At 52.0% G+C, this 15,548-nt stretch overlaps 1 protein-coding gene across 3 annotated transcripts in view; it reads right to left on the bottom strand.

Moving 5' to 3' along the window:
- Positions 1-569: 569 nt before the first annotated feature.
- UVRAG (UV radiation resistance associated) overlaps positions 570-15,548 on the bottom strand; it is a 104,023-nt gene continuing 89,044 nt past the window's right edge. The window contains exons 15-16 of one of the 3 annotated variants that reach the window (XR_009756472.1): positions 1,093-14,676; positions 570-807 (exon numbers count right to left, since the gene is read on the bottom strand). Coding sequence is in view for 2 of the 3 variants with exons in the window: in XM_061570148.1 (XP_061426132.1) it covers positions 13,863-14,676 (814 nt within the window). In the remaining variant the exon portion in view is untranslated. The other 2 variants (XM_061570149.1, XM_061570148.1) reach the window with 2 other exon arrangements.

The following is a 15,548-nucleotide window of genomic DNA, read 5'->3' as shown; positions in this document are numbered from 1 at the left end:
GTGTGTGTGTGTGTAATGGGGGAGCGGTGGTGTAATGGGTAGCACTGCGCTGCGCTACGAACTCGGCGACCCGAGTTCGATTCCCGCTCACGGCCAACACCGGTGACGGATTATCTGAACCGGTCCTGGTCCTCCCCTAGGTCAACTCAGCATCAAATGAGTGCCCGGTGCGGTGTGAGACAAAGGCGGTTAGGCGTGGTGCTGGCCACCCACCCCCTCATGTGCCGTGCCGGCCTTCATAGGTGCTCGCTAAGAGCACTTGCCCCAAAAGTCCGTTGAAGCTACACGGGGTATCTTTGCCTTGCTTTGTAATGTGTGGGTTTTGATTTCTTGGCGCCGTGGTTTATGCAACGCTCCACTCCCAGTTTAAAGCACCTGGGTTTGATTCTGGGCCGTGATGCAAACCATAAATCAACCAGCAGCTGCTGGTTGGCGATGCGGAGTCGGCCTGGATCGTTCTCCCCTAGGTCGACGCAGCCCAAAAAAGAAACCGGCTTGCCAGGTGCGGTAGTTTCGTTCGTTTTTATTGTCAATTCAATTATTTCCCTTGCGTAACCCCCCCCCCCCCCCGTGAGATGAACAACATCTCTCGTGTTTGCAAGAGTTCACCAGGGTGTCAAGTGACGCGTATTGTACACAGCAAAAGACAAAGATCCCCCGTATAGCCTCAATCAGACGGTCGTGGCAAATGCTGTTAGCGAATAGCCTATAAAGACCGGAACAGCACAACGCTACGAACCCGACCAGCCGAGTTCGATTCCCGTTCACGGCCAACACAGGTGACAATTATCTGAACCGGTCCTGGGCCTCCCCTGGGTCGACTCAGCCTCAAATGGGTACCTGGTGCGATGTGTAAACATCGCCACTGGGGAGACAAAGGCGGCCGGGCGTGGTGCTGGCCACCCACCCCCTCGTGTGCCGTGTCAGCCTTCATAGGTGCTGCTCGCTAACAGCCACTTGCCCTGACAGTGGAAGCGGCAAGCGCCACGCCCCGGCCGCCTTTGTCTCATATACGCACACCGCTTTATTTGAGGCCGAGTCGACCTTGGAGAGGCCCAGGACCGGTTCAGATCAACGTCACTGGTGTTGGACCCGCGAGCGGGAATCGGGAATGGGAATCAGGTATCCCCCCGGCAGCGCAGCGCTAACCCGCCAACGCGACCGCTCCCCACACACATCGCGAACAGACGCTCATTTCTCCTTTTTTAAATCCTTTATATTAAGTTTACTTGCTTGCTTGCTTGCGCGCTTACCACCGTGCAAATCTTTCGGTCGTTTTTTTAACCCACTTCCCGTGATCCAATCGAGCTGACATTTTGCACACAGACTCGTTGTGCGTGACAATTTATTTTCGTGAATTTTTTTTTCCATAATTTGACACTTTTTAGGGGAATTGTTTTTATATTTAATTACCAATTGCTTAATGCTGGCAGACAATCATCTGACCCATAGGTGGCAGCCATCTCAAGCCAGAGGACGAGAGGACTCTAGCCGCCCGTTTCAAAGACCAATGTGGGCTGGGTTGTGGCCCATTGAACACGCATATAAAGGATTTATAGTGAAAAACTTTGTTTTTACGGGTTAATTTTTTTAAATCTCCAACTCACACAGCACGAGGCTGCACAACGTCGGACGCATCTGCACTATCCCTGAGGGCAGCGACGGCCGACGAAGAGCCCCTGAACAGCGCCCGGTTGCGGCTGTCAACACGAGCGCCGGAGAAACAAAGACGGACGGGCACGCGTACACGCATGGCGCCGGTCCATCCCATCTCCGGTCACACGGTGATGCCTCTTTGCCCGCGCTGTGACCTTAATAGGCGCTCGCTAACAACAACAGCAGCGGCAGCAGCAACATTGCACCCACAGTCTAAAGGGTAAGTGGGAAGGATTGCAAGAGGGTGCGGTTTGTCTTTAGATCTTCAGATGTTTAGCTGCGGGGGCCCTGACTTGAGACAGACTTGAGTGTTGTGGGCACGAGGGGGGGGGCGAGTGGAGAAAGGTTGTTGGGGAGGCAGGAGGGGGGGAGATCGCAGCAATTTTAATTTAAAAAAACCACAGAAATACATTTCCAACCCCTCCCTTACCCGCCCGTGACCTCAACCTTAATCTGCATGCGGTGGAGCACACAGAGCGAAGTATTGTCTTACTCGCGACCACTTCGCCTTTGAACAACAGCTGTTCTCAATTGTGGTCGGGTCGTTTTAAAAGCGCAGCAGGTAACAAGGGTTGCGAGACGCGGCGGCGGTCGGTGGTGGTGGTGGGACTCGGGGCCTGCGTGGGGCGAAGGGTTCTTGACCCCCGTCTCTGACCGCGCGTGTCGCGAAATGAGACGCAGGGAAGAAGCGAGGGCAGAGGAGGGAAGGAGGTGCGCGGTGATGGTGGTGGTGATGGTGATGATGGTGATGGTGGTGGTGATGATGGTGGTGGTGATGGTGGTGATGGTGGTGTTGATGATGGTGGTGGTGATGATGGTGGTGATGGTGGTGGTGGTGATGGTGGTGATGATGGTGGTGGTGGTGGTGATGCTGGTGGTGGTGGTGGTGATGGTGGTGGTGATGGTGGTGATGGTGGTGATGATGGTGATGGTGGTGATGGTGATGATGGTGGTGATGGTGGTGATGATGGTGGTGATGGTGGTGATGATGGTGGTGGTGATGATGGTGGTGATGGTGGTGGTGATGGTGGTGGTGGTGGTGGTGATGGTGGTGGTGATGGTGGTGGTGATGGTGGTGTGACAGGTTTTAATAATGTCCAGCCGCGAAGCGACACGATTTCTCGTGAGGATATCGGTGGGAATTCCACGTTTATATGGCGGGGATGAGTCTCTCCATGATGCAACGACTGCCGACTTCCCCACAAAGCGGCACCCATTGTATCGACCCCCGGATATATGATGGGCTGAGTCAATCTCCTAACCAGGATTTGAACTCGCAACCTTCAGATTGCGAGCCGCTCGCTCACTCGCTCGGCTTTACCATGGAGCCACCTGGCCAGATGATCATCATCATCATCAATCCACTGCTGGATGGAGGCCTCCTCAATCCGCCGCCTCCTCTCGCGATCGATCCTGCAATGTGCGATATTCCACAGTGCACTTGCACGTGGACAGATTCCATCGCTCCATCTCGTCTCGGTGGACGTGCTCTCGGATGCGTTCCGTCCCGTGGTTCAAACGCACGTGCGTCAGAGGGGAATATCACGAAACCCATGGAATGTTCCATTCACTTTCCTTTCATGTTGTCTAGGACTCTTAACAGTGCAGATTATACACCATTACAGCCTATTTACTAATATCATTTGGCATCTTCATGGGCTTATTTTTTATTTTATTTCGGGTGCATTATGGGTTGGCTTGCCATCTTTACACCACACAAACACAGCCAGACGTAAATCTCAGCCAGCCGAGGTCTATCAAAGCCACGCGCGGCGCTCGAAGTTAAAGTTCCACACAATGCCACGAGAGATTCTCGGCGCACGACGATTTACCGTCACGCCCCGAACGCAGGTGGTCGATACCCTGGACTGTCCGCGTCAAAACCTGGACAGGTGGCAACCCTCAGGACGAACGGCGTCACGAGTTGATACTCCGACTGATGCTCCTACTGTTGTGGAGTGACTCATGCAGCCAGCTATGGCTGCAGAGTTTGGTAGTACATGTTGTTGACGTCGTTTATTGTGAAAATTCGGTCACAGTTCCTATGACCATTGTTTCATTGCTTTTATGGCTTTATCTTGGTGATTTTCGAAAAGTTTTTTGGTTTGGCCATGTTTGTTGGTTGTAGTACAGAGTTAGACCGATGGCCTTAATCTAAGTTGTCTTGTGGTTGTTGTTGTTTGACTTGCACCCAACTGGGATATTTGCACAGGGTTGGTGTACGGTGATTTTTCTGCAATATTTTGCTGTCTTTTCTTGGATTTTCTGTTTGCACTCAGTCACATAGTCACTTTAAGATGTTTTCTTGTTCATGTTTTTGTTTTTTGTTTGTTGCGGTTGCGGTTGCACCCGATTCAAGAGCCGAATGGCTCACAGGGCTATACCTAATAAATGAACTTTGAACTTTGAACGAGCACAGGACGACGGATCCATGTGGCAACGTCGATGGTCACGGCAGTTGAGCCTCGACGTTTTAGTTCACAGAGCTGGAACTGAGTCAACTTAAGAGGCAACAACTAACACGAGGGGGTGTTGTTGTTTGTTTGTGTGTGTGGGGGGGTCACTGGAAACCAGGCTGAGATGATCAACGTGGCCTAGAGGTCGCAATCGGGTACCCGATACCCGTAACCTACCCGTACCCAGCCGGGTACGGGTACCCGTTTTCGACCCTGGTGCGGCCGGGTACGGGTACGGGTAGACCGTGAGTCATTGGTGAGTCACCGCTTGTCACTCATTTCCCAACGTCTTGTCTCTTCTCACAATTCAAGTTCCTAGAATCAACCCACCGCGCCTGCAACATGGCTTCATCCCAGAGGTCGCAATCGGGTACCCGATACCCGTAGCCGGGTATCAGGTAGGGTACGGGTACCTGTTTGCGACCCTGGTGCGACCGGGTACGGGTAAGGAATCAAAACCCGTTTGCGACCTCTGACGTGGCCCCATGTGAGAATCCCACAGTAACCTCGGGTGGCCGAAACCTCGATTCCAATGTGGAACCTGCGTGGCTGGTATCAGCTCGGCGTTCTCACCCCCCGAATGAATATATGTTGAACCTCTTTCGCACCGTACGTAGCCAACCGCGCCCATCGGAGGTGCCGGGGGAAGCACAACAATCAGTTTAACACGTGCACTTTCGCCAAACGACGCGGTCAGATTGTAAATGTTGTGGATTTGCTCTCCGACACACCGGTGTGCTGTACTCGGAACGAATTGCCACGTTCTGTTTACGTGACAACCCTTACTAATTGGCTGTGTAGGGTGGTGGCGGGTTTGACGACACATTTATACTTACGCGATCTAACCCAAACCCCTATATTAAGGACACTGTATGCTCAACTTCTTTCGCACCGTACGCGGCCAACCGCGCTAATTGGAGGTGCCGCGTGGAAGTTCAACAATGTGTGTTGAACTTCTTCTGCGCCGTACGCGGCCAACCGCGCTAATCGGAGGGGTAAGAACAAATCGAAAACACAAAAATCAGCTCTAAACAAAATTCGTTTTCAATCCACCCGGCCACATTTCACGATGGGTTTAAAGCAAATCTCACACTGGGCACACATTGTGGCACGCGACCGGTACCGATACAGAGGCACGCGACCAGAAACTCATTCATAGGTATGGGCGGGAAGGCTTGGATGTTGCTCAACTTTAAGAGGTGTTATTATTTTCAGGGCCCTATAAGGGGGGGGGGGGCGGGGGGAGGGGGATGGTCCTCTAACAGTGAAATCAAAATAAACAGCCACGACTGTGGACCAGGCGCCCCGTGAAGGAATTTCTGCTGTCTTCAAAGGACAAAGAAAATAAGTTCAATGCAACTGTTGATGATGTTGGGGGGGGGGGGTTGAGCAGCACACACACACACAAGCGCCACGTGTGCGAAAAGGCGCACACGCACGCGACCGTGCAGACCGAATGTCGGAGCTTCTCCCACGCTGATGGTGGTGGAGATGCTTTATTTCCCCGAGCCAGGGCCAACGTATCGGGCACATGGGCCAGCATCATGCTTAGCCCGGCCAATGTACACGAGTCAAACTCCCCGGCCACCACGCGGTCTAGCCTGCAGCAGATTGTTGAGGCAAGGGTTGTTACCGAGCAGCACCTATGAAGGCCCGCACGGCACACCAGGGGGTTGGTGGGTGGCCAGCACCACGCCCGGCCGCCTTTGTCTCCCTATCGGTGATGTTTACACATTGCACCAGGTACTCATTTGAGGCCGAGTCGACCTAGGGGAGGCCCAGTTCAAATAATCGTCACAGATGGTGTATGTTAAACTTATTTTGCACGGTATGTGGCCAACCGAGCACGATCAGAGGTGCGGGGGAAGAACTCAACACAAAGCGCAGTTTTCAAACTAGATAGCTCCAATGGCCGCCTAATATCGCAAGGAAGAGCGTTCCAGACGGCCGCAGAAGCAAATCTGAAAGCGCCGCGCGATGCAGTGGCCGTCTTTGTGCAAAAGGTGGCCGTGAGCGGGAATCGAACTTTTGGGTAGCCAGATTTGTAGCGCACACAACCACCACGCCGCTTGTGCCAGGCTAGGTGCACTTTGAAGCCACGTCAAGTGTCGAAGGCTTGCTGGCATACACGGACACAATCTACAACCGTGCACATTGAAAGTCAGAGAGCCATTGTCTCTCCGCTTACGGAGGTTGGTCCTGTCCAAGCTGGCGGGCGGAGTTGGCTCCTCTGTTGAGGATGAGTTGAGCGACATGAGGCCATCCATTCAGTACGTACGCGTGGAGGGGGGAGGAAGGGGTTAACCCAAATGTGTACGCTTGCGTACAGGGGGTCTAGTGACAATGTCCGTACGCATAGGAAACGTTAGATGGTCCGGCGGTGGACTATCTGCTTGCTTAAACACGTTACTATTATTAATCCTTGATCGTTTCTGCGTGGATTAAATATCGGCCGTTCTATAGAATTCGGGAGGGGGGGCTGCGTCAGGCGTACGTACGCAGGTGTGGGGGGGGGGGGTGTAAATAGTACGCGTGCGTACAGGGAGGGGGGGGGTAGAGGTCAAGTTTTGACAGTTTTTTGAGGACGTACTCAATGGATGGCCCCTATTGGAGACCGGGCCAGGCTGAGAGGCGCCTTGCCACGTGGGCCAGGGATTGAATGAAGCATCACTGCGGCCCTCTGGGATCAGTTCCCCGACGAGAGGAAGGCAATCGGCTGAACGCCGGGCCGCTCCGCGAGGACTCATCTTGTTCTGACGGCAGCAGCAACGGGGATTTTAATTTGCTCAAAAGAAACAAGTTGCAACAATAACAATAAAACATTCCAAACTGTTACCACCGACATTTAAAATGGTGTTTATTATTAATCTTGAGTTTTGTTTGTTTGTTAAATGCACAGCCCCAATATACTCCACGTTGTATATCAAAAGCAGGGTATAGAATTCAAGTTTGACGAGCAGTGCTTAATGCGTGTGCAGTTACAATGGTAAGCATAAATAATAATACTGTTCAAAACTAATTTCTTCAGAACCGATTTTTTTGTGTTTCGTTTGTTGCCCTTTCCCCGGGACCTCCCGATTAGCACGGTTGGCTACGTATGGTGCGAGAGAAGTTCCAACACGCGTGCACACATCAATAGAACGATCGTTGACTTAATCATGAGTGCACGCAATGCTGCTGGGAATACGACTGCTTGTGATGACGGTGAGGAGAGAATAGTCATCGCCAGTCGGAAGGATTCCCACCTGTCCCGAACGGCTCAAGCAAGAACCCACAGACCCACCCTCCAAGGGAGGTCCGGCAGCGATGTTAGTACACAACGCAACGTGCATCGCCTACGCACCCGACGCCATCACACCTTCTTGGAAGCTTAAACAGATTTGGGCCTGCGGAGTGCTTGTATAGGCGACCAGGAAGCTGAAAAAACAGGAGCCAGGGCAGCTAAATACTTTGAATAGATCTGCCTCCGTTTCCTTCGGGACAGTTTTGAACGACGCGCCAGCCCGGGATTGTTGCTGTCAAGTCTAGATTATTCTTGTTGTTGTTGCAAATATGGAGAAGAAACCCGCCGTGTGCGGTGAGCGCAGATAAAATATAAAATGCGAGCGTGAAGCATTTAAGAGAAGCCCAATTTGATGACCTCTTTTGGAATGGAGAGCTTGGCCTCAACACGAGGGTGACTGAGCAATGTGTCCTCGTCAAGATAACCGCAATGGCTTGGAGGTCTTCAATCCTGCTGCTGACGATGTAATCGAGAATAAACAAAGGATTTAAAGCTTTCGTGACTGCAGGGATTCATCTTCTTGGTTCTTTCGGTAAAGTCACGTAGAAGGAAAATAATAAAATAATAAAACATAATAAAATAATTCTCACGACGTTTCGGCCACAACGCAACCAGCGACTATTTAAAGTCGCTCCAAGCCTGGAGCATGCCATTCAGACTCTGTCTACTTGACAGACCTGTTCTCCACCTGAAGACGGCTGCTTGCGTTGTGGCCGAAACGTCGTGAGAATTATTTTATGTTTTATTTTTATTATTTTCCTTCTACGTGACTTTACCGAAAGAACCAAGAAGAAAAAACCAAGGAGCCGAGCCAAACGGTCCCCGTGCTCAAACGAGCGATTCAAAACGGCGCTCACCGCTGCTCTGCTGGTGGTCCTGGAGCCAATGGTGGAAATTCCACGTTCTCGCGGAAGGGAGCGAGTCTATCCACAGGATGACCACACGGGGGGGGGGGGGAGGGAGGATTGATCACAAAGTGGTGCTCAACGATTCGAACGGTCCAAGGGATCAACGCCCGAGTCGGCGTTCCACTCGGAATTCAGTCCGCAGCAACCGCAATAAGTGCAGATCCAAGATTTGGAGAAAAAAAAAATCGCGAAAAACTAAAACAAGTGGTTGTTTACACCCAGAGATTACTTCTGTTTCGAGGCCTGTCCTGAACTGACCGGACGAGAAAAAGTCTTTTGTAGACATTGTCGAATTTCACCTGCCTCTGCGAGTGTTGTTGTTTGGAAGGTGTCGCCAGGAGACGTGTCTGTGTGTGAAGGGCAGCAGAAATGGGGAGCGGTGGTGCAGCGGTTAGCGCTACGCCGCGCTACGAATCCGGTGACCCGAGTTCGATTTCCGCTCACGGACAACACTGGTGATGATTATCCGAATCGGTCCTGGACCTCTCCTAGGTCGACTCAGCCTAACACGAGTACCTGGGTGCAGTGTGTAAACATCGGCACTTGGGTGACAAAGGCGGTCGGGCGTGGTGCTGGCCACCCACCCCTTCATGCGCCGTGCCGGCCTTCATAGGTGCTCGCTAACAGCACTTGCCCCAACAGTCTGTTCAGGCTATAGGGGGGTCTTTGTGAAAGGCAGCAGCGGTGCTGTGACCCACCACACGCCGATGCACCATTTCCCAAAAGCCTCGCGATGATGAATCCTCCTCGTTAAAGTCCATAAATAAGCCCTTACACGTTGCATTCGCCCGATGGATGGGGTTTAAACGCGCCTCTCCCGATGCGATGGTAGGAGAGCACCGATTCAAATGATGATGATGTCAACTTCAATCGACGCTCTCTTACGGCACCACACAGGGTGCACGCGTGTGCGCGCACACGCTTTACAACACACATGACGCTAGTTGAAGAGCCGGAGACCTCTACGTCACGTGGCACATGTATGCATGGCACGTGTATGTACACGATGGGGATGTGCGCTCCGGATTTTGGGATCAATCCGATAAAAAAGAACAGGGGGCCGAGATATGAAAATTTAGGACAATCTGAACGTTTTCATTTTCATTGATTACGAATGTGACTGTACAAGATTGGAGTCCTCGTGGTCCCAGGCGATGTCACGATTGTTATCGATTGTTATTGACGTCAATTGTTATAGACAACAATTGTTATAGATAACAATTGTTATAGATAACAATTGTTATCTATAACAATTGTTATAGATATCAATTGTTATAGATATCAATTGTTATAGATAACAATTGTTATAGATAACAATTGTTATCTATAACAATTTATATCTATAACAATGATCGATTGTTATCTCAGATTGTTATCGCGAAGACCTTTCACATTTGTACGTAACGTCAACGATCCGAACATCCAAAAATCTGAACACGATAAAAAAAGTCCTTCAAAATCAAAAAAATACATACGAATTCTTATATACTTTTTTCTCGTAAAATTAAAAACTCATCCCTCGTACACACGTGCACAAACCGCACACAAGGCTTCCTCAATTTGAATGAGTTCCCTCCGCGTGGCGTGGGGACATGTTAAACTAATCATCAGGCGTGTGCCGCATGTAATAACCTAATTCAGAATAACTTAATTTGTGTTTCAATGCACCGCGGTGGGGGTTGAGAGCACTGAAGGTTGGGAAATCACATGCACCAATGAACCTAACTTGGATTTCCTAACAGATTGTGTTGTCATCAAGGCCTCTTCAACACAAGAGTGCGTTCACTTGAGCTCGCTGCACATAACCTGTGAACGTCTCAAATGAGAATCGTATTAGAAGTTCCCCGGTGCAAACAGCGGCGATGTTTTGCACAATCCTGAACAAGGATTAATATTCTCAACAGACCCGGAGTGTCGATCCCCTCTGCGTTAAGACGGAGGCCAAAAGAAAAAAAAATAAGAAATCGAATCAACGGATACTTCTTGATCGCCGTACAGAAAATATTTACTTTTTAAATTACAATCGCTAAGACTTTCGCTTACTTGAGCTAGAAGTATTGGACAAGCCCACCGTCAATTATTCTCTGTCAAAATCGTAATTTTCTGTGCGTGCATGCTACGGAAAAGTACAAAAAAACGACATATACCTACAAGGTTAAAACAAATTAAAAGTGTACTGACATCAACAGATGTGTGCGTACACAGTTGTAATGGAACACAGCAATAACAACAACAGCAACAACAAACAAACCAACAACCCCGCTTATGAGGCTTGTTTCGGTGACGTCAACTCAAACGCCTGGTTTTGGAGGAGTGCAAAAAATTCACATCGCGCTCAAAGTGTCCGCTCCTTGACACGGCGATTCACAGCGAACCCTGCGCGCCAGCCTCGTTCATCCCAACATCGGCCGTTGGTTTGGGATTTGAGCACGGTGACTAGGAGATGTTAACTACCTCGCTCGGTATACAGGAGGTCGTGGGGTCGATCCCGACCCTGACGATGCCTGTTGTACATTTGGAGTCTGCAAATTCTCTGGGTCCTCCGGTTTGCCCCTCCACATTTTGAACCAACGCGCGTTTAGAGCATTTGGCCGCTATACATTTACACCCGATAAGCCACTTCGTTTAGCCATCATTTGTGGCCAGGTCGCTTCCGAAATAGAGCTCTATAACTCACTGGGGGCCTTACCTGCTAAAATTGAAATATTAATCGTGAGTTAAGCTTGGAGAACGCGCTGCCCACAAGTTCCTTGGGGGAGGGAACCAACTTGTCCCACAGTTTGCCAAGTCCAACTCGTACGTCTCAACTCCGCAGGCGGATGTACGTGCGCGTGTGTGAGCACGTGCACTGAGGCCTGGCCACACGCACCGTGGTGGCGAACGGCGGGCGTTGTTGTCGTCGTGTGTGCGTCTCTGCGTGCGTCTCTGCGTAGGAGCGGTAGTGTAGCGGTTAGCGCGCTATGAACCTGGCGACCCGGGTTCGATTCCCGCTCACGGCTAACACCAGTGACGATTATCTGAACCGGTCCTGGGCCTCCCCTAGGTCGACTCAGCCTTAAATGAGTACCTGGTGCGGTGTGTAAACATCGCCACTGGGGAGACAAAGGCGGTCGGGCGTGGTGCTGGTCACCCACCCCCTCGTTCGTGTACCGTTCTGGCCTTCATAGGTGCTCGCTAACAGCACTTGCCCCTACAGTCTGTTAAGGCTATGCGGGGGGTCTTTGTTGTCTCTGCGTGTGACTTTAGTGGGGAGCATTTGTGGGTCGCGGTTAGCGCGCTGCGCTACGAACCCGGCGACCCAAGTTCCACTCCCGCTCACGGCCAACACCGGTGACGATTACCTGAACCGTGCCCTGGGCCTCCCCTAGGTCGAGTCAGCCTCAAATGAGTGCCTGGTGCGGTGTGTAAACATCGCCACTGGGGAGACAAAGGCGGTCGGGCATGGTGCTGGCCACCCACCCCCTGGCCTGGGACTGTTGTTGTTGTTGATGTGCTGCCTTGTCCAAGCTTGCATTTATTGTTGAAAAATCGGCAGAAATTTATATTATTTTGTAATTGTACTTTCCACTTTAACTGCATTACGGATTTATGTTTCGTTATTTTCTTGCCTTTCCTATACTTTGCACTCCAATCGTTTTTTTTTTGTATCGTCTGTTGTTGTAACTTTCTCACCCACCACAACTGGGCATCTGTGAAAAAGAGCTTTATAGCTCATCGGATTTCTCCAGGATAAATAAAGACTGAATAAAATATTCTGAATATTTTCCTGAGCTCAGCCCGGGACGGCTCCAGCCGAAACAGTACATCATAAACGTAGCACAATCTCTCTGCGATGGACACCACCGCGCACAGCATTCTTGATCGGGTACTTGGAACTGGGCATATATACACCGCAAGCGGTAGATTCTTTAGTTCAGAGTTATCCCCCCCAATTATAGCACACTGGCGTGTGTACGCCACTCTGTTTCACGTGCGGCTAAATAAAATCTCGGCACTCGCATTAAAAGCAGACTTGCTGCCGTCCTAAGCCACGGGAAAGATGCAGCTCCTTAAACTTTTTAGTTGTGCATCGTATTGCACACTTTAATTATTTTGTACACCCTGCAGTAAATTGTATACTCTGCGAGGCCATGTTACAGGTATTCATGCTTAAATGTTTTCTAAATCAATGTGGAAACACGTGGAAGATTTTGGGAATTTCATGGCAGGCGAGATAGGCTAAGCATCTTATACAAGTCGAGAATTTGAGCATGGCAAGTTTTGCATTATGCATGTAATTGGAGAGAGGAGGTAGTGATGGGTGGGACACGTGGTGTGCACGGTGGAGGAGGTGGGCTAGGGTAAGCAACTTGGGAGGTTCGGAATAGAATGTGGTAGGAAAGTGTGTTCAAGAGAGGGGGGGAGGTTGTGATGGGTGGGACAAGTGGTGTGCAGGAGGTGGTGGTGGGTGGGACGAGTGGTGTGCAGGGTGGAGGAGGAGGTAGTGATGGGTAGGACGAGTGGTGTGCAGGGTGCAGGAGGTGGTGATGGGTGGGACGAGTGGTGTGCAGGGTGGAGGAGGTGGTGGGTGGGACGCGTGGTGTGCAGGGTGGTGGAGATGGGTGGGACGAGTGGTGTGCAGGGTGGAAGAGGTGGTGATGGGTGGGACGAGTGGTGTGCAGGGTGGAGGAGGTGGTGATAGGTGGGACGAGTGGTGTGCAGGGTGGAGGGCAGAGGTCAGAGACCAAGGGGAAGAACTCGAGGCAGAATATGTTGGCGATGAGACTGTAAGAACCGTCCTTGTAGGACACGTTGACTGTAGCAGAGCAAATGTTTAACCATGGATGGTGGTGATGGCACTTTCAGATTGTGTAAAATGTGTAACAGGGGGAATATCTTTGATTCAAACTTTCATTATTATTACGCTTGTTTACCCACCGAATATCTAAATTCTTTGTCACGTCTAAAAATGGATTTGGTGATTAACTTAACGCATTGGAAGGCAATATTCAGGTACCTATTTAAGAAACCCCATCAAGTGACGCAGTTATTCTAGCTTTCTCCCATCTTGTCCTGTTTGGCGTAGTTTCAAACAAAACGCAGAATCTAGTTAATGATAATTTAATCTTACATAGCATCATGCATGCGAATTGCATCCCACAATCGCTTTGTGCTTCAACTTATCGGTGTGAGCCAAAACAACAACAATTGGCGCGCTAAGCAACCCGTTCACGTGACAATTAATCCTGTTGGGCTGCAGTCGGGTGGCAGAGGGTCTTGACGACACAAATTTGGTCAGATCGTTGCCGCGGCCGAACCAATTACGAATCGCTGATGGTGGACGAGGTGACTGCGGGACGTAATCAACCGTGTACAAAGAAGAAGAAGACGTAAAAACAAAAAATCACGGCATTGACGAGCCTTGCAAGAGCAGACGTGAAAGAATGCTCGTCGACGGCGCAAGAAGAAACGACAAAGCGACGGTGCGGTGGGGCGCCACCAACTCCACCGGACCGCCCCTCGGCTACGACCACCGCCACCAGCGGCGCCTCTCGCCGCCGCGTGCGGTCGAGACGCGGCTCAAGGCTCGGCGGCCTCGCTTCCGCGGTGCCGGCGGAACGGCGCCGCGTTCACGCTGAGCGCGTGCACGCGCCGCGTGAACTCGTCGAGCTCCGAGTGCACGAGCGCCAGCTCCTCGGCGTCCAGCGCGCCAAGCACCGTCTCGTCGCTGTCCGCCTCCACCGCCGCCTCCACCTCCTCCGCGCCGCCGCCGCCGTGCGGCCCGACGGCCCACGCTCCCTCTGCCTGGCCCGTCGCCACAAACTCCTGCACCCGCTGCGACGCCGGGTGGTGGTAGTAAAGCCGCGGTTTCGGGAACGTCTTGTCCCGCGCGCTTTCCGTATCCGGGCTGCCGAGTCGAGCCGTCGACGACGAAACGTTTCCGCTGCTTCCTGTCGCCGCTGCTGCTGCTGCTGCTGCTGGCGTTGCGGGCCCTGCTGCTGTGTCCGATGCTGACGGGGCCACTGTTGAGGCCGCTGTCGTCACCGCTGCCGTCACTGCTGGTGGTGGTGTGTCAGCCTCATCCGCTGGGTGTAACCGCGTGGCGGGTGCAGCGTGTGCATCGGCGGAGCCTCCGTTGAGGGCGCCCGTTGGTCGGTCAGCCGAGGGTTTGTCGGCTTCCGTCAAAGTCTTGATCCACTCCACCATGCCTCGGTCAGACTTCTTTGGAGTGGCAGCGGTGGCGGTGGTGGCGGCGGAGCCCGAAGTCCCTCCTTCCTTCTCACCGTTGACACCGAGGGGAGCGCTGATGGACAGGACGTGCTGCCGGGCTCCGCCGCCGGATTCCGGGGAGGCCACCGAGGAGCCCTGGGGCACCGAGGGCCGCAGCCGGCTCCTGGTGACGGCACAAAGACAAGACGGCGTCGGCTGCTGCTACTGCTGCTACTGCTGCTGCTGCTACTACTGCTGCTGCTGCGAGTGTTTCCCTTCCGGGTGGCCTCAGCTCGGCTCTCTCTCTCTCGAGTCTTGGGTGTTTTCGCTTTTCCACAGCTATCCTAAACGCACCGCTAATTAGTTTTTTTTATTTTGGTGAATTTGTTGTTAACCGTCCCAAGCTGGAGGGCGGCAGCGGTGCTGCTGGAGGTGACGGTGCGAGTGGTGGTCGTGCTGGTGGTGGTGGTGACGTTGATGATTGTACTGGTGGTGCTAGTTATTATGATAACAGCACTTGCTCCAACAGTCTGTCAAATGCGATATGGGGATCTTTGTCTTTTTGCTCATAGTTCTGGTGGTGCTAGTGGATGGCAGTGACAGTTGTGGTGTTATTGGTTGTAAGCGACAGTGGTTGGGGTGATGCTGGTGGTATAGGGAGCGTTGGTGCAGTAGGTAGTGCACTGCGCTATGAACCTGGTGACCCAAATTCAATTCCCGCTCACGGCCAAGATAAGCAATGGTTATCTGAATCGGTCTTGGGCCTCCCCTAGGTCGACTCAGCCTCAAGTGAGTACTTGGTGCGGTGTGTAAACATCGCCACTGGGGAGACAAAGGCGGTCGGGCGTGATGCTGCCCACCCACCCCCTCGCGTGCTGTGCCAGCCTTCATAGGTGCTCGCTAACAGCACTTGCCTCAACAGTCCCTTAAGGCTATACGGGGGATCTTTGTCTTTGATGCTGGTGGTGATTGGACTAGTGGTGGTAATGCTACTGGTTGTGGCCCTGCTGGTGGTGGTGCTCGTGGCGGTGGTGCTAGTGGTGGTGATGCTAGTGG

This window comes from Lethenteron reissneri, chromosome 45, assembly GCF_015708825.2.
Source record: "Lethenteron reissneri isolate LAM-NWPU_2019-01 chromosome 45, ASM1570882v1, whole genome shotgun sequence".
In the NCBI taxonomy this organism is placed as follows: domain Eukaryota; kingdom Metazoa; phylum Chordata; class Hyperoartia; order Petromyzontiformes; family Petromyzontidae; genus Lethenteron; species Lethenteron reissneri.
Note: the sequence above shows the minus strand (reverse complement) of the source record. Positions and strands in the feature narration are given on the sequence as shown.